Consider the following 25,609-nt stretch of genomic DNA (forward strand, 5'->3'; position numbering starts at 1 on the left):
AGAGTGCCAGCTTTTCTAAACACTCTGCCTAGTACGTTCTTTATAAACATCTGGACACACGTTCGAACTCTCGTTTCCTTCGAATTGAACAGACACGAAGTCGGCAGAGCGTCTGACATAAAAGAAACGCCATTCAATAGCTTTTAGAGAAATAACACTATGCTGATCTGTGTTGAACCAGCCATCGGTACGCTATTACGTTCGCTTGTGTTTTCGGGTAACATTAGCTTTTGATACTATATTTAATAGGCAGCTCGGAAAATACGCCTCTAAATGTCACGTTAGTTTTAGAGCACAGGATGAAGTTGTAAATTCTGATGTGCGCCACTAGGAACCGTGTCATTTGATAAATGAAAGACTCTGAATCAGTGGTATATTGTTTGTGCTTTGATTTTGATGAACAAATGGACCAGTGAAGATCATCTTATTTAAATAGTGTCAAGTAAATGTTTTCGTTAGAATTGTTAGGATCAAGATGTGTATTTTCCTTTCTTAATGGGCCATAATAAATAATAAATGAATCGTCGACAGTGTATGTAAATTAATCCAATTAATGTTCATGATATTATCTGTACTACGCGATACTACATGTTGGTAGAGAGATTAAGAATATCCGTAAGCTAGAAGCGTTTGTAAATGAAACATAAATAACTTCTTATCTTGATTCTTATTGCAGCTGAGCGAAATGACTGCCGACTTTGCGGAAGAGCACTCAACATCGACGTTGGCGGCCGAAAGGATCGACGCTGAGACTTCGGAACGTCTACGACTGGAAAGAGAGCTGCAGGATGTGACCGAGGCGAACAAGAATCTGCAGCAAACGACTGAACGTTTGGAGATGGAACTTTTGTATGCGAGAGCCGCAGACTTAAACGGCGTAGTGTCCGATGCTGAAGATGGTGAAGACGGTGGCGTTTACAAGCAGAGATACGAACATGCTGTAAGGGAACTCGAGTTCACGAAGAGAAAAATGGCCCAGCAACATGAGGATGATCTTGAGCAGCTGGTTGGACTTAAGAAGCAATTGGAGAAGAAGGTAATTCGATCAAGACTTTACTTACACGAGCAACTAGTAGAATAAGATAATAAAATCATATAAAGAAAGGATAAAATAAATATGAACAAATGTAATAAACTGGACAACCTCGAAAACGAATACATTTTTTTTCTTTTTTCCAGCTTGTATCTACTTGTATGCTAAATTATTGGGTTTGAATACTAAATTATTACGATAAAAATTAAAACCAAAAAAATAGTCACGTGGGATGATGTTAAACGTAACATATTTTTGCGTTCCAGTTAGCTGATGCTTACGAAGAAGTCGAGGAACAACGTCAGGTTGTTGGACAATGGAAACGACGCGTGCAAAAACTGAATGGCGAGATGCACGACTTGAGACTACTGTTGGAAGAACAGACAGCTAGGAATAATCTTCTGGAAAAGAAACAGCGCAAGTACGTGCTACTTCAAACTTTCACGTCGTCTTTTTTTATTCGCTATTTCAATAGCGTTTCGCATTTGTTTCATCTTGGCTATGTAGAAAGTATTTTTGGAAACTTTTGCGTAAACGATACTGTACTAGTAGCGTAGATTCAGAGGATGTTCTAATTCTGTTATACTAGATTTAAGAGAAGATTTTTGAAGGTATTGAATTGAAAATGATCTTTCTCTAAATTAAAGTCGATTATTAAGTTAATATGGAATTATTTCTAACACAAATCAGTGTATCTTATATCCATTAAAGTTTCATCAAAATAGTTAAAATCGTTACGGTTTGTAATTTGATATAAAAGACACTTGAATTCATAATAGCACATTTTACGCAATTTCCTTTGGAAAACACGAATAGAATGAAATAAAATAAATAGTATCTTTCATACTTCAAGAAATCATCGCCTTGATTGTACTGATAAAATACGGTAACATAGATTGTTCACTTCTACAATTTTGGCTGAAAATTCTTGAAAGAACGATCGGTATATTCATTCACAAGAAAAAGTTTTTACTGTCGACACAATTCTTGGTTACACGTTAAATTTGTCGAATTTCTACGCTATCGAGGGATGCTCTATTCTGATTTCGTTCGCGGCAACAAGTGTTTCTGGCAATTGTCCAGCTCGGTAATTTTGCGCGGCCAACATCAGCCACTGGTTGGAGGTTCGTTGGGTGCATAAACCGTGATTGACTGCTCCAAATATAGGTCCTGTGATCGCCCGGAAACTAGAATTTTGTCGCTACTATGGAAAAAAGATGTGCCATTCAGTTATGTTTCATGAATCAATTGTTACAATACTATATGTACATTAAAATTTAAATTGCATCTTTTCCCCTCCAATTTTCTTGGTCTTTTTTTCAATATTCAATACCTTTGTACCCTCGTTCTTCTATAAAAATTCCGACGATATATTCTATAAATATTTTTTTTTTAATTGTTTAGATTCGATTCAGAAACTCAGAATTTAATGAACGATCTACGGCAAGAGAAAGCGCAACGTGAAAGATTAGCTAGAGAAAAAGAAATCGCGATCGCGGAGAAGTTTACCATAGAACAGAACCTTAGTGTAAGTATATTAATCTAAAATATTTCTATTTATCGAATTTAATGCTTTCTTAATTCCACTCTTTGTTTCTTATTCGTAACTACATTCTCATGGCTTACTTTTCAACGTAGGACGCAAGATTGGAAATCGAATTGAAGGAAGAAAGATTGCGGACATTGGGCCAAGAGCTTGAGGAATTAACATTTGGTGGCAAAACGGAGGAGGAAGTAGCACAGCTGAAGAAAGCGAAGCATGAGCTGGAGAAGAGAGTAAAGGATCAGGAAGAGGAGTTGGACGACTTAGCTGGCCAGGTGCAGTTGCTCGAGCAGGCGAAGTTAAGGCTCGAGATGAGCATCGAGCAACAACGCAAGGAAATACGCAAAGAGATGCAGCAGAGGGACGAGGAGTTAGAAGACGTACGTGGTAACGCTCTGAAAAAGGTGAAAGCTTTAGAGTCGCAGTTGGAGAACGAGCACGAAGAGAGGACGATATTGCTTCGAGAGAAGCATGAATTGGAACGTCGTTTGGTAGCTATCGAAGAACAGGATCGTGCTGAACGTGCGGCAGAAGCTGATACCATGCATAGGTATATTATGCGTTAAATGCGTTATGCGTTATGCTTGATTTTATAGTCGTATATGGGGAGACAGTAGATTCTTCGAAAAATATTTGACATGTCAATTCGTGAACTCTTTAATTTTATATTTTATACTTTATATTATATATTTTATAGGCTAAAAAGAGATTTGAAGAGAACCAAAGCATTGCTAAGAGACGCTCAAACGATGCTGGAGAGATCGAAAGGTGACTCGACGGGTAAAGCAGCTTTACGACAGCTGAAGAACCAATTAGAAGATGCAGAATGCGCTAGAGCAGTTGCAGTTAAAGCGAAACAGGCACTGGAGCAAGAACTGAATGAGACGCAGGCTTCGTTGGAGGAAGCACTGCGGCAACGTTCCGAAGCAGAAGATCGTGCTAATGTAGCTAGTCGCGAACGAACTGAGCTACTGTCGCAATTGGAAGAAAATGAAGAAGAGTTGGCAGAAGTGTGTTTCGTATTTAATTTACAAATATTATCTATAGCGATATGTAATAAATAATTAACAGTTAACAATTAATTCCAAAGGTTTTGAAGAAGTATCGGGCGGCTGTGCAGCAAGTGTCGGCGGAGCAGGGCCAGTTGCAGGAAGCGCAAGTGCAGATTGCTGCTCTGGAGGCAGAGAAATCTGCGTTGAAGGATCAACTTTCAGAGCTGACGCAACGGCTTGAATCCGTTGAGCAGCTTGGCGATCCCACTGCGAACAGTCTCGCTACTCGACGACTCGAGTTTCGTGCTAAGGAACTCGAAAGTAAGCTCGAATTGGAGCAAACGACAAGAGCGCGCTTGGAAGTAAGTTACTTCCCATTTGTTTAAATCAAGGGTTTGACATTTTGATGTTTTAAGAATTATTCATGACATTCTGAATTGTATTTCGTTATAGACTCAAATAGCTAGATTGAAAGAAAACGTAGAGAAACTACAAACTGAGACTGCGTTACTTCGAACAAAGGAACAGAGTGCCCAAGATGCCTCGAGAAGATTGCAAAGGTCGTTACGCGAAACAAGAGAAGAAGCCAGTTCGGCACTAGCGCGTGAACAAGAGTCCACGCGTGCTCGTCGCGAATTGGAAAAATCTCTTGAGGCTGCTGAAGCGGAGACCAAAGTCGCTAGAGACGATCTCAGGTTGGCGCTTCAACGAATTGATGATCTACAGAGCGCCATACAGGGTGAACTTGATTTAGATTGCAGCGAGGAAGGGACAACCGAAAACAGCGATAGGTATTTATTAATTGTTTAACTTATAATTAGTAATTAAGCCATGTAGTATTTTACTGTAATACATGATTAGTGAATTGTAAATACTTATGTATAAATGCTACATTTATACAATATATGTATAAAAATATACAAAAATCATATTTCGTATTTATAAATACCTTTCTCTTCTAGTGATTGATGCGAACAGTTGTCGGATCTCGAATCCGACGGAAGCAAAGATAAGGAACCTACTGATCAACGTATAGCTGAAAGAATTACTGACGAATCGCCGCTCGTTGAGTCATCGATGGATAATTGTTAATTCACAAGGCTGAAAGGAGAACAACAAAGACAGAAAATCAACAAAAATGATAACAAAAGAAAAATGAAAACATACTAGTTCAAAATCGCTAGACTTAGTTTCTTACTATTAACGTCGTCACCACTGTCGGTCACATTCAACATTAGCGACAGCGAATCAAAATTGAAGGATATCAATCAAATCACTAATTATATATATAAGGACCTTATCTCACGCTAGAGTAAAATTTTTAAACAAAAACTGAAGAGTAACGAGCGAAATCCATCGATTTGTACGATTACAGTTAGCATAATTTCACTCGTGACTCTTTTCTCAACATAATCGAAAAAATGACAAGCTCGTAGGTGGTGCTAATTTCAAATCCCAAAAAACGTGTTGATGTCGTGGCTATTTGTATTCTGCTTCTTACTACGTGTCTTTGGTGCTATATTATCCGACAGTAGATTTTGTCGACGGAGTACATTGTTGTTCCAGTCTTCCAAGGGGAAAAATCGAGCTTCTCGATGCAGTGATGTCGAGATGTAAAAACACGTCCATGTGCACAATTATCAATGCCTTTCCAACGGCCCAAAGTTCAAACGTGCAACGTATCATGGAAAACGAAATATCAAAGCCTTACTTCTTCAGAAAGCATTTTACGCTTTTTTAACACTTCGCTATACCTAGCCGATAACGTTGGCTATACAGTTTGTATTATAAAACGCGAGCTGCGCGCCGCGACTCAGTTTTTTGGTTTCTTATATAAGGATTCATATGTAACTTATTGCTTTGTAAAATGCAGATATCTTATTTAATTAGTTCGTGCGTTTTTACTTCTCCTTGTCTTCCAAATCCTCTTAGCTTATTGAAATATAATGGTGAACAAAAGAAAGGATAGCAAGAAAAGGAGCCAAATTAGTGTAATAAAATGTTATAATAATATTATGTGTGGACTCATCTTAATTAGAAAAGTTTTGAGCATTATACTGAAATTTTTATTAACAAAAGGTACAAAAAAAGAAAAAACGTTTTCATAAGAACTTTGAGAACGAAATCGCGATTACTGTGACTGATGGTGGGTATCGCGAACGTTATCCTCACAAATAAATTTTTACTTTGAAATTTCTTGAATAAAATTTTTTTTTAAATTCGCAAGAATATTTAAAATTTATTATACGACTTATAAAGCATTTACATGCAATTTGAAAGTTGATGTTAGAACAAATTATATGTTAAATTAATTAAATTAAATGTTACATATAATTTTATGTATTAATTCATTTTGTAATTTTAAAAGTTGCACAAGAAGTGGTGTAGTTATAGTGTACTGTATTTGTCAAAATAATCAGATATGGTGGCTATGAAGTATTATAATTTAGATAAAAAGTATTGCATCAATTTAACCTTTTTTCGCGCCCTCTGTGATGATAATCGAGGTTGAACTACATTTTACCAGAAACGAGTTGGGAGATCGCCGATGCAATGTTAAAAAAGTCAGCCAAAAAATGCGTGCTGAGAATGGAGGTCTCTAGCAGCCAACGACCGAACTATACGCACATTTCTCAGACGATCAGTGAAGGGTAAGGAAGAAAAAACATAAAACTGAAATCAGAAAATAGATAAGAGTACGTGAGATTTAAAAAATAGTGATATAAAAAACAAAGATCGCAAAATAGCTTTCGAAAATTCCGAGGCACAACGTCATTTCCAAGAAACGTCGAAATCGTGCCACCTGATTGATACAAAATCGTTATTTTAGAGGATACATTTTTTGCTCTCGGATTTTCTCAGAAAATGTCATCGTTTCCAGGAATTTCAGAAAGTTTCAAATATCTCTAATGCTATTATATTGTCTTGATACTTACTATTTTTCTAGCAGTTTCAAAACACAGGAAGAAATGTGCATATAGTTCGGTCGTTTGACCGCTAGAGGCGATAATTCGTGGAGCGTACTTTTTGGCTGAACTTTTCTCATTCACATCGGCGCCCTTCCTTACTCACCTCTGATTCTACATAAACGTCAATAAATTAAAGTATCTTGCATAATGTTCTTACAATAGTAATTTATGGATTTGAAACGACATTCAAAGTTTATTTGCTCATGTTTTTGTTAATCACTTCATAGACAAGTAGTAACATTAAAAAATAGGTATGTAATTTATAAATACTTTTAATAAGGAAGCACAGGTAGGATTTCGATAGTTATTTTAGTCATTGAACCGTAGTGACAATTGCAGTTGCAGAACTCTGTTTATGACGATTCATGTAATATAATCATTGTTTATTATAACATATTAATTGGTTTAGAGAGCTATTTAACTTCTCCATTCATAGCTTTCTAGGTTATAGTTGTTGATATTTTTATATTCGATTTAAATGACTTCTAACGCACTTACTTTATTTACGAAATATATAAACAAATAAACCCTAATAAATTCACATAAATAAATGAATTTTATTATTATATCATACATTATCTAGTTATAACACTATTTACTTAATAAAAAATAACTGTTAATACGAAAAATATATAATATAAATAATTGTTTCAGGGATTATATATATATATATATTAAAATTTTAAAAATAATTTTATCAACATGATCTTGACATTTCTTTATATGATAGCAACATCAATCCAGTCAAGGAGGATTGTATTTTTAAAAAATCATTTACGTAATTTATTTCAAGGAGATACAACCACTTGCCCATCAATAATGTTTTATAATAAAAAACAAAGTTCAAATAAAGGTAATATATTAATATTTACATTTGGTAACATTATAAATTGTTAATAAATTATGCAGTTTTAATATAGTTTAAAGATTACCTGCATTTCTAAACTATAGAATAAGATTATATAAATTATTAAATTTTTGGTATATAAATTTTTAGTATATCACTGGTTATTCATAATAGTTATCCAATTGTTTACCATTTATTTTTATTATATATCTTGATGTTACACATATATCTTGCATACATGTAAATGAAGATATCTTATTAAATAATACTGATATTGTTCATGTAAATCGTATTACAATTACTTTTTTAGAACTTTTTTAAAGACCGGTATAAAATAAAAAAATATTGACTCATATATATACATTCCTGATGTATTTGCATTAACTAGACATGCACCTTATATTATCTATTATTTTTATTAATTTAATATTTCCTTATATTAACTTATGTTATAAAAATATTACAATACTTTGAAAAATGATTACACAATGACTTTAATGCATTATATGAAAAAGCTGTAACAAATGTAGGAAAACCAAAAATGTACATGTATAGTGCAAAAAATATTTACAATGTTATAGTATCTGATTTGTACTTATTTCATGCTTTTTATTTTGATTCAAAATAAAATTCTTAAAAACAATACTTTGCAAATGTGATATAAATTGTATAACTTTAAATTATATAAATATAGCTATCAAGTACTATTATATCATTTCATCTATGTTTTATAAGCATACAGTATTGAGATTTGTTAATTAATCTGTAGTCATTATACAATAAAAAGAATAACTAGGAAATTAGTAAGTAATAAAGTTTTTATATTAAACCATTGAGCTTTATATTATATCTTCTATATAAGTTTTATGTATATGCATATAAATAATGTATTGTTATTATATTAATATGATTTGTAGCGTTTTAAAAATGTTTTAGTTGTATTAAATAAGAGATATTATTTATTTTTGTTGCATAATTTTGTGGAATATAGTTTATAAATAAATCGGAAAGTTTTATACATACACATCGTCCATTATATTTTGTAGATGATAATAATTATTTCTTGCTTTCACTTTTTCAGACCTAGGTGTTAATTGAATATTGTATTTATATATGTATGTAAATTTATATTGTTGCACAAAACAAAACTTATGTACAAATATCATTTGCCTTTCGATTGATTTTGTAAGTTTATTATCTATTTAACATTACACACATATTATGTTATTATTATAATAATCACTAATATATAACAGTGTTTAGAACTAATAAAATCCTGCTAGTACTTGCATTTCCTTTTTGTGTTTTATTTGCATTCAGATGTGAATTGTTATGTATGCCACATTATGTAGCAAATTTATGTTGCGACACAATTAGTGATTCATTTTATGTTACATTTTATTTTTATTATAATACATATTTCATTTTGATCCGGACCCTTAATACATTTATATATATGCTACATGTACATGCATATATAATTTGAAAACGTACTAAAAGATTTTTCAGTATAATGGATAATGAAATATTTTTTATTATTTTAAGAATCAAATTCTCCTATGAATGATTGTGAAAATGATGAATTTATGACTTCTTGTCTATGTGTGAATAAACGTGATGCTAGACTAGAAGAATTACTATGGTACTATGATGATATGAGATTGTGCACTATATTTCCACAAGTATGCATCAAGCAATAATACCATAAATAGACTCTATTGTAGTTGGTTAAATATAATTAATCATTGGGTTAATTACTACTTTCACCAGCAAAAAGTTGACATCTCAAGTTGGTTAACGTATCAGTATGGAAAAACATTTTTTCCTTTGCATACAAATAATCGTAATGGAACTTTGTTACAATCAGAGTACAAACTTTATATTCTTGTTGAAGCTGATCTTAAAAGTTATAATCCTATTGCTGCAACACATGCTACTAAGGTACTATATCTATTTATTCTCCTCATTTTTTCCATTTTGAATGTGATTATTTTGTATGAAGGGAATATGATATTAGTAGTTTATTGTTTAAAAAATAAAGAGAATAAACATATTATTTGAAAGTTTGTGTCTATTGAAATGAATATAAATAGACATGATATTTTATGATCTGACTATCTAACAAAGCTTATGTAAATTTTTTACACGTAAAAACATTCCCACACTACATACGTATAAAAATGTTTATTTAAGAAGCTAGCACTGCGTTTAAATATGTTGTGTCTTTTAGGTCGAGGATTACGGTTTAATTATTACATGGACGGCAAATAAAAATATTGATTTAATTATAGAGTCCGATTTAGATATGGTTGCAAAATTTCTTATTGCAGCAATGGAAGGTCAATGTTACATTAATAATGGCTTGTTATTGAAACGAATAGAAAGTATGTATAGATTTCAACCCTGTTTACTAAAATATCCGGATTATAATAGCTTTATATTTTTCCAGCTGTCCTGATATCAGGAAAGCCTTGTGTTTACAATAGTGATGTGTTGAATTCACCACCAACTAAAAGTAAGAATTTTATGTAATTAATACTGTTAATAGAAGTTTTACGAAATGTAAGAAATTTAAAATATAAAAATCGAAATTTTTTGGTGGATGAATTATCAGGCATTTGATATTGTTACTTTAATCTATTTTCAGTTGAAAGCATAAAGCATTTATCAGGGATTACTACATGTAGTTATTGTATGTACTTAGTTAATTTATCATTGTGGATAATAAGTCACAATCAAGCAATGTGATCTTAATTTATCTAAAATAATATATATACATGTAAATGTATAAGTGGAGGATAGAATTCATGATCATCAAGTCTGCCAGTAGGATTTCTGGCATACTGTTTTCTGCTTGTAGTAAAACTGAGAACAGCTTACTGCATTCAAGTTCATAATTTAAGGAATATGTAATCTTTACTAATGCTGCTTCAAAGTCTTTTATCTTCTTTTCTTAACCGCGAAGAAATATATTCTCATTATTTTAATATACCTGACGACTTTTGCAATCTTATACAACAATTCTTAATTATGTAATAGGTTTTCAAAAATAGGAAACAACTTGCTCTTAATTGAAAAATGGCAATGATTATCCAATAGGCTATGAATTTCTATATATCACGAATCAGATGAAACAAACCAAGATTGAAGAAGTTTTTCAATAGATAAGATGTACTTTTTTATTTAGGGATGGAATATTTCATAATACTCATATGACATATCTTTACAATCAATTCTCTATTTTGCCCATACTTGAATTAACACTTACATTTAGTTGTAAATATTGAGGAACAAATGTGCGATCTCTTATCCACGAATATGAAATGATTCACTCATTGTGTTTAATTATTTTAAACGTGGAGTTCGCTAAGTTAACGAAAGAACTGAATAATGCCAAAAAATTATCGGTTTTTCACGTTATTGCTAATTCCACAAAAATCTATATTGCCGATTGTTCGGATTTTTGTTCATATGTTGCGAATGAATGATAAACTCGAGAGCGTTCTGATCGTTACAAAAAGAAATTGTACCTTATAATAAGAAAATATACCTATAAATGAGAAGGCATAAAATAAGTTTCGTATATATTTTTGTAAGAATTTATAGACAAAGAGGAATGGACAACGCATGCAGAAAAATTAAAATCATTAAGCGACACTGCCAAACTCGTATCCGAGAAATGCAAACCATTTGAAGTTAAGGATCTTCCAGGTTTAATAGTATATCCAGAAAATGCTGTAACAGACGCAGAACTTGAACTGATGAAGCGTGTGGAGTCCAATGAAACGTTAGGTATAATAAAAAAGTTATTAAACACATGAACACAAATTGTACAAGTATTTTTCTAATATAATTCTCATGTATATAAGTTAAATGAATTTGTGTGTTATAGAGAGTGAAACTAGAAGTCAAGTTTCTACACCAGTTTCAGTAAACATTCCTCAACATGAGAATCAATTATCACAAGATGAAATACAAAAGATCACAAAAGATACCACTGAATTTCAAGGTGTTCCGCATTCTACTAGTAAATCACTTGATATGCTTGACAATTTGGATGTATCCAGTACTATAAGCACCAGACAAGTATCTTGCAGTGATATAAAAAGTACAAGTAAATCTTTTGAACCAAAGTCTTTTTATGATGCTAAGTATAGTAAATCCATAGCATCTACAAGCCCTTTTAAGTAAGTATTCTATATTAAAAAATAATTATTTAAAAGATTTAATCTTTCCTGAGTAAAAAAGGAAAGATTCAGAAATATTTGATAAATTCATTGAAATTTCCATGTTATAGGAATTCCATAGCGGAGATAACAAGAAAGTTATCAAAAACTAATGTAAAACCACCAAATGTCCTAATATATGCTGATAGTTTTATTGCACGTAACAATGTAAAAGGTGTTCTGGAAGAATCTCTTGACACAAATAAGTATGATTGTTTGTTTTATTATCTTTATGGAAAAATGTACAAAATCATCTTTATTTTAGTCATTTAGAATGGCATTAAACTTTTTAAGACATTAAAAACACGTCAAAAATGTAAAATTTCTCAAGATCTTCGATATTTTACAAAATTTCTTACATTTGATATTAAAAGAAATTTTCTTTTAATATTAGGTACACCATTTACGCATTATCTCCAGAAGAAGCACGTAATGACGCTTGGGTAGAAAATGCAGCTTTAGTCGTCGTTTGTGGAAATGTTGGCAATGAGATTGGAAACCGAATCGTGGAGTATATTCTTCACGGTGGCAAGTTGCTCGCTTTGTGCTCCGATGTAATTCATATTTTACTTCCATCGTTTAAAACGGCAGAAGTACGAGAAAACGAACTGGTTCACTTTTCTTATGGGAAATGGAAGCATGTACGCATGATGCATCATATCTTCTGTTATCAAGCATCCCCTGTAAGAACGAGATTTTCACAGGATCATGAAGACGTAAAGTAAGATTTTTAGCTATATCTGTTTTTCGCACTTACAAGTTAAGGTATAAAGTTAAATTGTAAATGAAAAAAGATACTACAGTTTATCTTTAACATTAATATTTATGTTTCATCTGAAAACATTATTCTTATATGATTACAATTATATTTTTTGTTTCTAATGAAAAATAATCCTCCTGATTAATTATTTCCAAATTCAGTTCAAGACATTTCAGTATTTTTTACAGAGTATCTAGTGTGTCTCCGCCAGCGACAGTGAGCGTGAAAGATAAAAAGGGAAACTCTCATTCGTTTGATCTAAAGGTACTTGGAACGGAAGAAACTTGGCACACACCAAGTATTCTACTTGCCACCCTACTAGGAAGTGGCGGAAAGCTTGTTTTTTCTCAAATACATCTAGAAGTGGATCCAATGCAATATGAACTCGAGGAAAGTAAATTTAATGCTTTGAAAGAAAGTAACGCAACTAGACTGGAAATATTCAATGATTTATTAAAAACGCATCTTGAAATAGAAGTTCGTAGTACTGCAAAAGTAACTGCGCATATAACTTATACGTCTGCTTTCTTTTTGGGACGACATGAGGTATGAAAAATAATTGTTATTTCGAAAGAAAATATTTATATATATTAGGTAAACTATTAACAATTATAATTATGACATCCTTTATTTAGGTGATTTTTGTTCTATACAAACTACGTTTGCACATAAAGAAGCAATAAGGATTATTATTCTCAATATCTTTGACATTACCAAAATTAGGAAAAAATTTATTGAATAAAGCATGGTAGAAGGGGGCCTGTCAACATTACTACATAATGTTGTTAGATGCTGTTACTGTCATTTTGTATACAACGTCTTTCAACTTTGTTGAAAGAAATAGAAAATTGATATGTTCTGTGAATAATTTGCAGACTGACAACTGACTTCAATGACAGTGTGTAATAAGTAATTTTTCTCTTTCTGGTAACCACTAACAAAGATAATTCTGCAAATATAGTACATTCTTGTAAATATAATACTACTTACTAAAAGCGCTTGTAAAAACAAGTAATGCTATATAATAACTAGGGGTGGAATCAATTTCGATATGTTTAAAGTTTAAATCAATTCCAATATAGTCAAATCAAATTATTACTCATGAAAGTACGTACTACTTATAAAAGATTGAAACCTATCTTGTCTAGATTCGAATTTGCATGGTCAATAATCTGTGTTTTCCTTTTCTTGCAAGAACTCATAAAACTGTCCAATTTTATTTGCATTATATTTGATTCCATCTCTGATGGCTCCCTTTGTACTATGAAACATTCTTCAATAAATTGTTCTATAACTACTATCACTTCAAAAACACTAAAGCTAGCGATTTCTGTCGATCCATGCTATACTTCTTGCTTTTGAATTAATTATGCTTCTGTCATGTTAAAGTTACTAATTTTTTGCGAATATTTTTGTGTAATTCGTATATTTAGAAGATTTGTAACTAAAAACAAAGAGACTAGTATTTACGTTTACTTTCTTTCATGTTGATAGTTGAAACTAGAAATGCTAGAAAGATTGAAGGATGTAATGACAGCAAACGATAGTTTAAAAATGCCAAAGCTGGAAATTCAGTTCTGTAGAAGCAGCACAGTTCCACGATCTGCTTCAGCTTTGTTCCTACCAATTATGATTCATCAGTGTCCTGACAATTTCTCAACCGTAGAATATTTTGAGGTAATTTTTCTTTTAAATTATATCAGCTGTGATAAATTTGACTTCATTTTTTATTCAGTTTAATTGTATCCATTATTTTATTGACTTATCATACATACTTTTCGTGCTATAGAATTTATCTACCAAGGAATTAGGGCGTTTGGTTATATACGTTGATATAATGACATCATCAATGGATGTATTTAATGGTCATCAATTAGGACATGGTTTAGCTGTTATTGTCCGTCAGCAAACTCAAGGACGAGGTATGACAAGGATCTCTATTCAATAGATCGAAGACTTAGCTGCTATAATATTTAATTTAATATTTATATCTATAATAGAATTGTACGTGAACATAGTTTAAAGCATGTGCAACAACTTTCACTAACAGTTTTGGCTCTTTGTTTAATCGATTAAACCGATCATTATTATTAACAAATGTTACACAAGAATGGTGCAATGAACTTAGGCACAATTTATGTTCCATTGAATTGATTTATAAACCTTTATGCATGTAGAATAAAGTAAAAGTAAAGAGGAGCGTCCACAATTCCTTAGGATGTAAATTCGTACAGTTTTAGAATCATAGAATAAAGAGAGAAGCCAAAACATTCTTTAATCAATTAGTTATTACCAATTATTGATTTTTTTTATCATATAATGAATATGTTTTGTATGAATTTTAAGGAAGGAGTAAAAATATTTGGCTCAGTCCAAAAGGTGCAGCACTATTCACGTTGCAACTTCATGTGCCTACTGATACCATACTTGGAAGACGAATCTCAATTTTGCAACATTTGGTTTCTGTTGCAATTATATCCGCATTTAAGTCTCTATCTGGATATGAAGTACTACATCATTAATAATCATTATTTATATTTATCATTATATATGTATATATGTATATATAATTAATTAATTATTAATTTTTAATTATAGGATATCGATTTAAGATTAAAATGGCCTAATGATATTTATGCTGGTAATAATGTTAAAATTGGTGGACTGATTGTAGAAACTCATGTCTTGTCAGATCTTAATATATGTAACGTTGGTAAGTATTATTATTGTCACGCGTAATTTAACATTTAATAAAATCACTTCTCCTTTTTTTTAAATAATTATCATTATTAGGAGTTGGAATAAATTTGTTCAATAAAGAACCTACATGTTGCATCAATGATATAGTTACTACATTTAACGAAATATATCAGAAAAAGTTAGAAATGGTATCATACGAACAATACTTTGCTATTGTATTCAATGAAATTGAAAGATGGTTAAATATCGTACAAAGTGGTAATATAGATGATTTTCTGGATGCATATTATACTTATTGGATGCACACGTAAGTTTTACTTACAATTCTTTTTAATTGCGTTTACTATCTGTGAATTTCATTATTGAGAAATACTGTTAATTAAAATATATTTTATGTTTCAACAGCGACACAAATGTGACGGTATTATCAGCATCTGGGGTGTCACAAAACGTTAAAATACTAGGTATAGACGATTATGGATATTTACGTGTACGAGGAGAAGATGGAACGATGTTTACCGTACATCCAGATGGTAATACGTTCGATTGTCTGAAAGGTCTTATAGCTCCGAAATAATCAGATTTAGAAGTAGAACTAACATGTCTGTTGAACGTGTTTAATAGTCGATTGTACACTGTTGTTCTTTTTTATTTTTATACATCTTGTATATATTTTAAATTATCATAAAAATGAATATCAATCAAAAAATGCTGATAAATTTAATTTATAATTTTTAGTTTTGTTATTTATCATTTGCCCATACAGCAAATGGAATATATATAATGTAAGCTACTTTATCCAAGTCCATATTTCTTGTTACGCGATTTGATGTCATATTTCCTGCTATGGAGAGAAAATAATAAACAAACATTGTTAACTAAAAATCAAATAGTTCTCTTTTTTCAGTATTTATTGGCTGACTATGAAGTGTTTTTTTCATTTTACAAATGTATAATTGAGGTTACATTTATCTCGGTTGGCACCAGAATATAAAATTGTATTTGAAAAATGAGAAACCTTATTATAGCTCACTAGTCCACTTATTAATTTGTATTTCATTATTTCCTTGTATATTCTTCTTTCATATATACTATATATGTTATATATTCACTCTAAACATACAAACATACAACAAGTTGTATTCAGATATCAGAATTTTTTCTTAAAAACTACATAACATGTCGCGTGTGAATCATTATACGCATGGTTATTAATTAGTGTCTAAAACGTAAAAGTAAGAATAAATTGACCTTTGTTATCTGTACGTAACTACCTATCAGGTCACCATTGCATTCATTATTAGAAGAGAGTAATCAGATGTACTCGAATTTCTGTTATCTAATTATTATAATACATGTATATTTTTAATCGCTATAACAACTGTAATAAATTCCAAAGCACACTGAGAAGTGGATAAATTCTTTCTCTATCGATAAACCTTGAACAAGGTTCAGAATAATATTTGATTCTCATAACCGTTAGAATTATGTAACTTTTTTAAGTCTTACAATTGTTGCTTGTAGCTTTTATGAATATTACCTTTACGACAAAACGTTTTGGGCTCTATATTTTTCGTTGTCTACGCTTCTGCGACAATCAATTTTCCACTTAATCGCTATACATAAATTCGAAGTAAACATCTTTGATTGTTGATTGTTCTCTCATCTCGTTTGATCTCATTCAAAAAATTAAAAGAATTCCTTCCTATTTAACAATTTAACTTAACGATACAAAATAGATTTCCACTAACAAATTTCTTTAATATTATAATAATAGTATTCAATTTATTTTATCAAGATAAAATATAATTTCCTTGACTCATTTATAGCTTTCGTCTTTCTGGTAATTTTTTTACAAATCATTAATAATTATTGAAATTAGTAATCTAAGTCAAGCAAAGATGTTTAACCGTTTCATCTCTCGCATAGTCTTCGGAGATATTTTTGTAATAAGCACATAATCAGACATCTTCAAGATACTACGAGAGTAATTAATAATTTTGTAAAAGATTATTTCATTACGCCCGCATTATCATATTAAAATGTCTTTTAAACCTTTAACGCGTGATCTAATTTTTTCAGATAACTTTCTGGAAAAATTTACAGTACGCAAAATTAACAAAAATACGTGTCTAATTTTTGTACAACGTTGATGTAATAACATACGATATATCTATAAATAAACATCTATGTAATTTAGTACTAACAATGCAATTAATATATATTAATATATATATATATATATATATATATATATATATATTTAATAGAAATATTCAAGTGAGGATACGTGGCGTCTAATTTATTTAAAACGCTTCTCGTTTAAAAGTCATTTTATAATACAGTATATCCTATTTGTTCACGTAATTTCTCAGCGTTGTTGGCACATATTTAGTCAAAAATTCACGCTCATTTATTTTTCACGTACACATTTACACACGCACACGATCTACATATGTCTAATTTTTGTTCTTTATAGCTATTTGACTTTTTAATCGTCGGCAGTTATATATATTTGTAAAAGTACACATTTATTTACCGTATTGGACATTTCACTTCCAATATTAGTTTTATTGTACTATCTATGGTAATATTTATTTAAGAACTTTGGCATAGTCAGAAAGATCAGATGTTGATGTCTCATTAAGAACTAATAACTTAACGAATATTTATTAACAGCATAAAAAGTTGTATAAATAAAATATTCAACGTGAAGCATAATGATAAATGAAACATCCGAAAGTGACAATTTTTATAGATATCTATAACATAGATAATTATATAAAATTTATTTCAAGAATTAACAATATCTTCTAAATCATATTCTGATTTATGATTATCACATTTAGATGTTATGCGATATAAAAGCGTAACAAACGGATCCAAAAGAATTCATTGTATTTTTAAATTATTTTCGTTTAAGTGAAAGAGATTCATTTACAATTAATAATACGACAGCAACAAAATCTTTGTATTTTTGCTCATTGAATTAAATATAGTAAGCGGAAAGAAATTGTTCCTGTTTTGATTTTTCTATACAGATCAACTAGAAGTACGTAGCAATTCGTTTCGTATTCACAGTTCACGAGTGTTGTTAAAAAGTGTCGGTACTTGGAATGAAATTCGTTGTTTGCGCGCGTTCAATGAAGACGAGAGGCTATCGTTTTTCGTACACGGATCAACAATTGCTTACATAGCAAGGGCTCCAAGTGCTCATGAACGTTTGTGCATAGCTATTGAAACCCTGGCTTCAGCAAGCATCAGCATTCGTGCGCGTCACGTGTCTGCGCCAACCGCTTAAGTGGTTCACAAACGTTTGCAAGCCACTTAAGAGAATGGTGGATATGTGTTAATAGTTTCGCGACTTTTGCGAAGAGAGTGCTCCAAATATTCTTTACCTAGCAACAGATTTCAGAAAAGTAAATTAACTTTTCACGGCTGATTTAGTTTCATACATATGTAGAAATTGTGGAGAACATATTTTTATTATTATGTTAAGTGGGCACGACATCCGAATATGTTCAAAAATAGATAAAGTTTGAGTATCTTGTCAGAGATAATTGAGGAATGAAAAATTTAGATCTTTTCGGATGATATCAATGTAGCATTCAGCTTTACATTCCAATTTTCTTGAAGGAAGAAATGCGAAAACAGTGGCGATTTTCTTTATCATATACGATACCTCTTCTGTTAGTGATTCGTTAATTTGTCGCATACGTACTTCTGGAACAATCCGTAAGAGGATAAAATATTTGATAGTTTTATAAAATAGTTTGCAAATAAATGTGTACAATATATCTATTCTACTGATATTCTATCAAAATTTTAATCAAGACTTTATCCTCGTAAAGTAAATTAACATTGTATACATATAAAATAAGTATAAATATTTTGTACACGTGTTATCAACTTCGATTGAATGTCGTAATATATAGTACGAAATATTGCAATATTTATCCCTAAGAGATGTATAAGGAACTAACGAATCGAGATTATTATCCTTGTTCATCGAACAACGTAATATTAAGTAGTTCACCTAAGTAAATTGCGTTTTAATTCGTGTCTGTAGCACTGATGGGAAATATCTCAATACGAATCTCTAATTCAAGATTTGAAATAATAAATTCTGCCAAAACAGCCAAGGAAAAAATGAACGACTGGAAGAACGTTGAATAAATTAGAATTAAAATTTAGAAGAAATTGGAATTAAGATCTGCTAAAAAGCTATATAAAAGGTATTTGATTTTCTAAATGTTTTGAACAGTAATTTCGCACTTACATATATGTATGCACTTTATATCTAATTTGCCCTTGTGAGGACAAATGCGAGGCTAAAAAGACGTCTTGGCACCGTTAAATAATTTTTCGCATGTTAAAAAATGACAGTTTTTCGTTACCTTGACATTACATGTCGTGATTTACGATGAAAAATCGGAAAACGTCGGTGAATCGCTGTAGACGTGGAAAGTTTGATCTTCGCTTGGGAAAATGTTAGCTTCAGTTTTATAAGACTCCACTTTGTCGGAGATGCAACTGATCGTTCCCATGCGATTTTTACGTGCTGGATCGCCCGACTCAAAAAAATAGTTATAAAAATATAAATTAGAAAAGTTTACTCCTAGCGTACAAGTATTAATCAATATTTATTCGATCAAACTATTTAATTTCTCGATAACAGAGTGATATGCAAGTGAAGAAAATCAACTTTTATGAAATAAGGATCGGGAAAGTCTCTCTTACATTTCTTTTTAACAACGTTTGATCGAAAATTAGATTGAGATTTGTAAGACTTAGTGAAACATCGATCACCTGGTCGGAATCGCTGGAAATCGACTTCCGACTTCGATTTCGGCAATTTTCCGCGAACATCGAAGGACTGGAAATGTCTCTTGATTCTGACACTTCCTGGATAGTAGAGAGCTTACGGTCCTCTTCGTCATCGTCGTATATCTCCACGGTTGTCTCATGAATTCTGGCCTGACACTCTAGACAGGGAGGGATGTGTATGAGAGAGACCTAGCTAACCGAGGTCTCCTCGACAGACGGGCTCGCCAGTGCTTGTGTCTCACCGTTGGCATGTTTCACCTCGTCCTGGCTTGGACGTGATGCCGGTGGACTGCTCCGAGAACAGGAGGTCATGCTCTGCATTGTTTGACTACGACCGCCAGAAAATCGCATGCTGTATACTGCGCGGTTACCACTTTGAAGTCCACCCGTCTACAATAGTTTAACGAAACACTTAAGATCCGAAATATTATATTATAATATTACACCGAAAGTATAATTATTCTTATTAACTTAGAAATTATAACTTTGATTAGAATTACGTTGAATTATTCTTACGTTAAATTATTTGGCAGATCGAAAATATTTGAACAATATCCTAAATAAATGTATTTACGTAACAATATATTCACGGTTCTTTTACAGTGCTAATAAAATATTTCTGAAACTTGCGACTTCTATTCGTGTCGTAAATTCATCGAAATAGGTATAGATTCTTATGAAAGTTAAAGAATTATCACTTACAATGTTTTTAATATGAAACTGATGTAAGGATCACGTGAGGAGAGGTAGCAGAGATAGCAGTTTTATTTATTTGGAAATAAAAACGTGAAGCGCCATAAATTAATAAATTCCCAGCAGTTTATGTGTTCCTTTATTAAAGTAATTCGTCAAATCCAAATAAAATAAAAAACGCATAATACTTTGAACAGTAGAGTGCAGTGAACTAGTTCCTAAAACATATCTTTTTCCAATTGATTGTATTTTTAATATCACTCGTTAATAAGAAGAGCTACCTACTATTAGAGTAATCGTTTTGCTGCGATATGTTTTTTGTTAAATTTTGTATTACTCACATTAGCATGTCCAGGCCGAACATTTTTATATGGTTGAAAAAGTACCAAATATACTTTCGGAGTGAAAAGACAACCGAGAGCTACTGACGCAGAGATGTTGATGCACATGCACATGCTCGCGATTTGCACCTGTAAATTTATATTTACGTTCGTTTAATTCTTATTTCACCGAGAGCGGAATAACAATAAAGATAATAACAATCTTTCATATTTAAAATGTTCATCTACTTTAAAGTTTTTAAGCAAAGCTCTTGAAGTAAAATTACGAAGAATGTCACAAATTAATAATATATGGAAAGATGACTAAATATAAATACATTTATAATACAATTCATTTTGTATTTTCTTGCTGCATGCCTACAAAAAGGTTTTCTAATTTGTACTGTTATATGTATATACATATATGTACATATATAAATTACACATTAAACTGTTTTGAAACAATAAATTTAAAAAATCGTATCGAATTACCATTAATTGGTTCTCAGTTTGATACGCATAATCGCAAGATAATACGTGTCTCCTATGATTTTAGATACCGACCTTGTAGTCATTGTTTGAGCCAAAGTAGATGGGTACGAAAGCTAACCATACAATGCAAGTTGAATACATTGTAAAACCAATGTATTTCGCTTCGTTGAAATTCTCCGGTATCTTACGTGTTTTGAATGCGTACAAAGTGCACATGAGTATTAGAAACATATTGTAGACGAGGGACATCATCAATGAAAACGTGGAAACGCGGCATGTGAGTACTGCTGATAATGGATACGGATGAATTTCCGTGGTATCCGGTGGTTCAATGATTAGCCAGACGATAACACCAACTAATTGCACTGCGGTGATCCCTATAAAAACGGGAGTTACATAATACGATATCAAGAGGAAGAACAAGTTAATCATACCGACTACGGTAGAAGCATCGCAACAACTTTGTAAAATTTTAGATTTTAAGCTTTTAATTTTGATGGAAAAGTAAAATTTCGATATTTTATCAAAATATCCAGGCATATCCTTCGAGAATTAAAAACTCACCGATAGCGATTACAACTTGGCTCTTCGGAGACGTATAAGAAGGCCTCTTTATACTCTTAGTTCCTTGATTGAATATGCGTGATATACGATTTGTTTTAGTTAGTATCGCGCTATAACAGATGCTTAAGCACAAGCCAAGACCGATTCTCAGATATGTGCAATTCCATGTAGTTGGCTTGCTTAATATCACGAAACTCATGCCGTAACACGATAGAATCCCTACTAGCAACACGTAACATAACTCGCGTCCAGAAGCCATAATTACTGGAGTACGATTGAAACTGGAATGTAATTAGTCAATTAGTATCGATAAAATAGAATAAGAGCAAGATTCTTATTCCGAGGTAACAATTTTGGGAAAATACATTTTAGAACATTTAAATTCTTGAAATTATTAGTTGCGTATTTTTTACGTTAAAAACTGGGACAATTTGTAGGGTAGACTGTGAACATACCGAATGAAAACTATCGTTGTAAACAAAGTACTAAGTATGCCAATGGATGCAAATATCAATGGCACCAATGCCCACGGACTAGTCCATGGAATAACTTCTGCTGTTAGTTTGATGCAACTTGTTACTGTTTCATCCGGTGCATATCCTGGACCACAGCTGCGACAAGTGTCATTAAAAACGTAAGCGTCTTCGCGACATGCCACGCAACTCCAACAACAGGCTTCCTGGAAATATCGTTACGTTACAAAATATTATTTCTAAGAATACAAAGTTGAATAACCTTTATACATGAAAATTAAACTGTAGTTACTTTGTAAACCAGATAGAAGGATATTAAATCGAATTATTTACTCGTATTATTTACCTGAAAATTGCGTACATGACCCAGCGGGCAATTATCGCTGCATAAACTTCGAGGGATGTGCATTTCTCCGGGTCCTGTTGCCCACCTTGTCATGTTAATATCAAGGTCCAACCTGAGAATAAGAATTGCAAAATTTCATTGCGTTTATTATCGAGATTTATATGAAATATCCTTCAAAACATCCTTAAGATAGATTAGAGATATTTGGACGAGCAGCTGGATAGCTAATTTAATAAACTCGGATAAAAAATTGTTATAATTGTAATGCTTTACTTACTCCTCTTTCCATGTACCGATAAGAACATAATCAAAACGCCCGTCTTCTTTTCTTTGATACTGATATATATTATAAAATCCATACGCATCGCCATCGGATTTGAATTTAATTTCAGTACCTTGACGACCTGAATGTTATTTAAAGAAAGTGCAAATTAATTGTATGTACAGGTCTATCCACAAAAAATAATGTTTGATAATGACACGAATTAAGGTGAAGGAATGATAAATAAATTTATTTATAAGATATCTGCAGATGTAAATTATCCAATTTCAAATTGTAAGTAGAATTGGAGAAAAACATTACGATCAAAGATTCTACGGAGGACCATAAAGACCATACTTACCGATAAAACTAACATTTCGAATATGTTGAAGTAGTTGTTGACCGTCTGGGGCTGGACGAAGATCTTCACACAAATAATGGTTAGTTCCAGCATTATTTATACATTCCTCGTTTATTAAATTATGAACACCATGCGCCATTGCGTAAACTGCATCAACTAAAATCAATCAAGCGTAGTGTTTTTGGTTTTTTGGAGGGAAAAGGGTGTAAATTTTGCAAGCGTTAGCTGCAGTTTATTCTCAAGAAGAGAGATAAACAAAAGTTAACAGATTACAAAAATGTCATTTTATTTCCTATGTTCTTCTATTATTTAGATTATTCTTTTACTTATACTTTCCCTGTGAATACTTTCGTAATTAAATGGAATTGTTAATAGATGAAATTTAATTTCTATGCTCTCCTTCAGACTTGCTTAAATAATTTCATGAAGTCATATATAAATAATGGAGATATCTCTCACCGACAAATGGCACCAATCCTTCTTGCTCATAATCAATTAATTTCTCGTTACCAGTACAGGGTGTCATGCCAGCAGACAAATTTGCATTGAAGCTGCATTTGTGATGCTGAGACCAAAATTCTCGAAACCAAATATTTCGACAATTTACTATTTTTCCAGGCAATTTCTTGTGTGGCACATTACTTTCACTCTGACCATCACACTCATTATCCACTCTTGGTCGAAGGCTTAAATAATAGTCATCAAAATCTGAAAATAATAGTTATTTTAAAGCATTGAATGTATCTACGATATCTTTAAAACAGAGATTTAATTTGCTATATTACACAGCTTATTAAAATGTTAGCGTTAGGTTTAATATTGAAATTTTGAAAAATGAGGTTTCCACCGCACATGTTTAACAAAGCAAACAGGATCTCACATAAATAATTAATATCTTTAACTAAGATATTTTTCTTTGATCCTACTCATTAATCCAATTGATTTTGATCGCAGAAGTCTCGCTTTGCAATTAGCCAATTGAAGATACTTGTACTATCTCCCAAAGATACCTTTCGAATCCTTTTTCTCTTATCTTTTTATCTTATCCAGAAACTTCAATTTTGCTCAGAGCATGGAGAATTTCAAACAAGCTGAGGTTTCTTTCTAATTGGATAATTATCAATCATCTTTTAGCCTCGTTTTCTCGCGTTTTACTCAGACGAATCTTTACTTTTTCAAAGTATTATATGGAAAACCCCATTATTGAACAAAGTTTGTAAAAATTTAAACAACACAATCGTCCAGAAGGGCGAATGGAACAAAAATGTTGAGATTCTTAGATTCGTCACTCGAAACTCGACCAAGTATTTGTAATCAATTTACCTTGAAGGGATGTTCTATAAGGCAAAATTGTGATTGCACCCTCCGCCGCGAATTCTTGATCTCTCACTGGATATACTTTAGCACCCCACGAATCGCTACCAATCCACATGAAATGGCCTGTACGATTAGCTCTAACAGCTGCCTGTAGAAGTTTCCTGCGAATAATAAACAATTTCTTTTTGAATGAGAAACAGCAAATAATTCTTATCAATTAACATAGAGAAAACTGGCAGACAATTGAAATGTTTGTTACACGACGACACATTTTATATAGTTATTTCATATATATGTTACACACTTAGCAGCATCGAATTAACCCTTGACATCTTTAATGAAAGATATGGTTGATATTGGACCAGGTAATATAGTTGAAAGAAATGATTAATGACCTGCTTGGAAATGACGTGCAAAAACGGTTGAGTGGAGTAAGGAGAGCAAAAAGCAGTCGATTTTTACCTTATGTTATCTTCATCGACGAATAAAACGACACCCCTGGCATTGTGTTTCGAACCGAGTCTTTCGACGATTTTATCGAAATCTTCGGCTTTCGCGTTTCTCAAAATCTTCTCGCTGACTGCTACGCAGATACTATACTCCGTCGACAATGAGGTAAAACTGGCAATACCCTGTACGGAATGGACGAGTAACAGTTAATCGAGGTGATCGATTAAACGTTGGAACAATATGAAAAATGTTTTTACGAAGGGATTTTTTATTATTAGTCAGAAATGTTGTTAAAGTAGTTAGATTTATGGCACGAACTTTTGACAAGTCTATTGTTGAGAATGCATTAATTAAAACTTTTATAATCGACCATAAGAGCTAGATATTATATCGTGAGCGAGGAAAGTCAAAAAGTTCAAATTGATAGGATAAGG

General features: G+C 31.9%; 3 protein-coding genes and 1 long non-coding RNA gene across 18 annotated transcripts in view; 2 read left to right on the forward strand and 2 right to left on the reverse strand.

Moving 5' to 3' along the window:
• LOC126872898 (unconventional myosin-XVIIIa-like) overlaps positions 1 to 5,457 on the forward strand; it is a 65,919-nt gene extending 60,462 nt beyond the window's left edge. For all 7 annotated transcript variants that reach the window (XM_050633126.1, XM_050633124.1, XM_050633125.1 and 4 more), the window contains 8 exons: positions 677 to 1,036; positions 1,300 to 1,454; positions 2,438 to 2,561; positions 2,672 to 3,126; positions 3,274 to 3,586; positions 3,667 to 3,930; positions 4,022 to 4,359; positions 4,531 to 5,457. In XM_050633126.1, coding sequence (XP_050489083.1) covers positions 677 to 1,036; positions 1,300 to 1,454; positions 2,438 to 2,561; positions 2,672 to 3,126; positions 3,274 to 3,586; positions 3,667 to 3,930; positions 4,022 to 4,359; positions 4,531 to 4,537 — 2,016 coding nt within the window. In that variant the 3' untranslated portion in view covers positions 4,538 to 5,457. The remainder of the gene's footprint in view (positions 1 to 676; positions 1,037 to 1,299; positions 1,455 to 2,437; positions 2,562 to 2,671; positions 3,127 to 3,273; positions 3,587 to 3,666; positions 3,931 to 4,021; positions 4,360 to 4,530) is intronic.
• Positions 1 to 25,609, reverse strand: part of LOC126872926 (uncharacterized) — a 171,686-nt gene that overhangs the window by 112,847 nt on the left and 33,230 nt on the right. The window lies entirely within an intron of this gene.
• LOC126872904 (biotin--protein ligase) lies at positions 6,595 to 15,960 on the forward strand. Of its 5 annotated transcripts, none has more exons than XM_050633151.1 (17): positions 6,595 to 6,788; positions 7,192 to 7,390; positions 8,930 to 9,066; positions 9,155 to 9,325; positions 9,615 to 9,768; positions 9,834 to 9,899; positions 10,982 to 11,176; positions 11,277 to 11,571; positions 11,682 to 11,816; positions 12,005 to 12,331; positions 12,559 to 12,916; positions 13,865 to 14,047; positions 14,160 to 14,292; positions 14,717 to 14,877; positions 14,969 to 15,083; positions 15,164 to 15,377; positions 15,476 to 15,960. In XM_050633151.1, the coding sequence occupies exons 2-17, from the start codon at positions 7,240 to 7,242 to the stop codon at positions 15,645 to 15,647; spliced, it is 2,967 nt and encodes a 988-aa protein (XP_050489108.1). In that variant the 5' UTR covers positions 6,595 to 6,788; positions 7,192 to 7,239; the 3' UTR covers positions 15,648 to 15,960. The 5 variants fall into 5 exon arrangements, with proteins under 5 accessions (XP_050489108.1, XP_050489111.1, XP_050489110.1 ...); XM_050633153.1 differs by lacking the exon at positions 6,595 to 6,788 and adding an exon at positions 8,466 to 8,569 and having other exon boundaries at positions 7,244 to 7,390; XM_050633152.1 differs by lacking the exon at positions 6,595 to 6,788 and having other exon boundaries at positions 7,244 to 7,390; positions 8,466 to 9,066.
• LOC126872903 (metabotropic glutamate receptor 8-like) overlaps positions 18,413 to 25,609 on the reverse strand; it is a 41,150-nt gene continuing 33,953 nt past the window's right edge. The window contains exons 6-19 of one of the 5 annotated variants that reach the window (XM_050633148.1): positions 25,188 to 25,357; positions 24,732 to 24,886; positions 23,868 to 24,116; positions 23,409 to 23,564; positions 23,063 to 23,189; positions 22,786 to 22,897; positions 22,422 to 22,645; positions 21,967 to 22,247; positions 21,475 to 21,767; positions 20,932 to 21,060; positions 20,600 to 20,617; positions 20,140 to 20,287; positions 19,880 to 20,055; positions 18,413 to 19,644 (exon numbers count right to left, since the gene is read on the reverse strand). In XM_050633148.1, coding sequence (XP_050489105.1) covers positions 19,489 to 19,644; positions 19,880 to 20,055; positions 20,140 to 20,287; positions 20,600 to 20,617; positions 20,932 to 21,060; positions 21,475 to 21,767; positions 21,967 to 22,247; positions 22,422 to 22,645; positions 22,786 to 22,897; positions 23,063 to 23,189; positions 23,409 to 23,564; positions 23,868 to 24,116; positions 24,732 to 24,886; positions 25,188 to 25,357 — 2,394 coding nt within the window. In that variant the 3' untranslated portion in view covers positions 18,413 to 19,488. Of the gene's footprint in view, positions 19,645 to 19,879; positions 20,056 to 20,139; positions 20,288 to 20,599; positions 20,820 to 20,931; positions 21,061 to 21,474; positions 21,780 to 21,966; positions 22,248 to 22,421; positions 22,646 to 22,785; positions 22,898 to 23,062; positions 23,190 to 23,408; positions 23,565 to 23,867; positions 24,117 to 24,731; positions 24,887 to 25,187; positions 25,358 to 25,609 lie in introns of those variants that run through there. The other 4 variants (XM_050633147.1, XM_050633149.1, XR_007692235.1 and 1 more) reach the window with 4 other exon arrangements.

The sequence above is a fragment of the Bombus huntii genome, chromosome 14, assembly GCF_024542735.1.
Source record: "Bombus huntii isolate Logan2020A chromosome 14, iyBomHunt1.1, whole genome shotgun sequence".
NCBI classification, from domain to species: domain Eukaryota; kingdom Metazoa; phylum Arthropoda; class Insecta; order Hymenoptera; family Apidae; genus Bombus; species Bombus huntii.

What these genes read in the sequence shown, in the direction of transcription:
- LOC126872904 (XM_050633151.1), top strand. Translation starts at nt 7,240, where the DNA reads ATGATCTTGACATTTCTTTATATGATAGCAACATCAATCCAGTCAAGG. An exon ending in GGAGTCCAATGAAACGTTAG is followed by an intron (nt 11,177 to 11,276) that starts GTATAATAAAAA and finishes TGTGTGTTATAG; the next exon opens with AGAGTGAAACTAGAAGTCAA. An exon ending in CAGGATCATGAAGACGTAAA is followed by an intron (nt 12,332 to 12,558) that starts GTAAGATTTTTA and finishes TATTTTTTACAG; the next exon opens with AGTATCTAGTGTGTCTCCGC.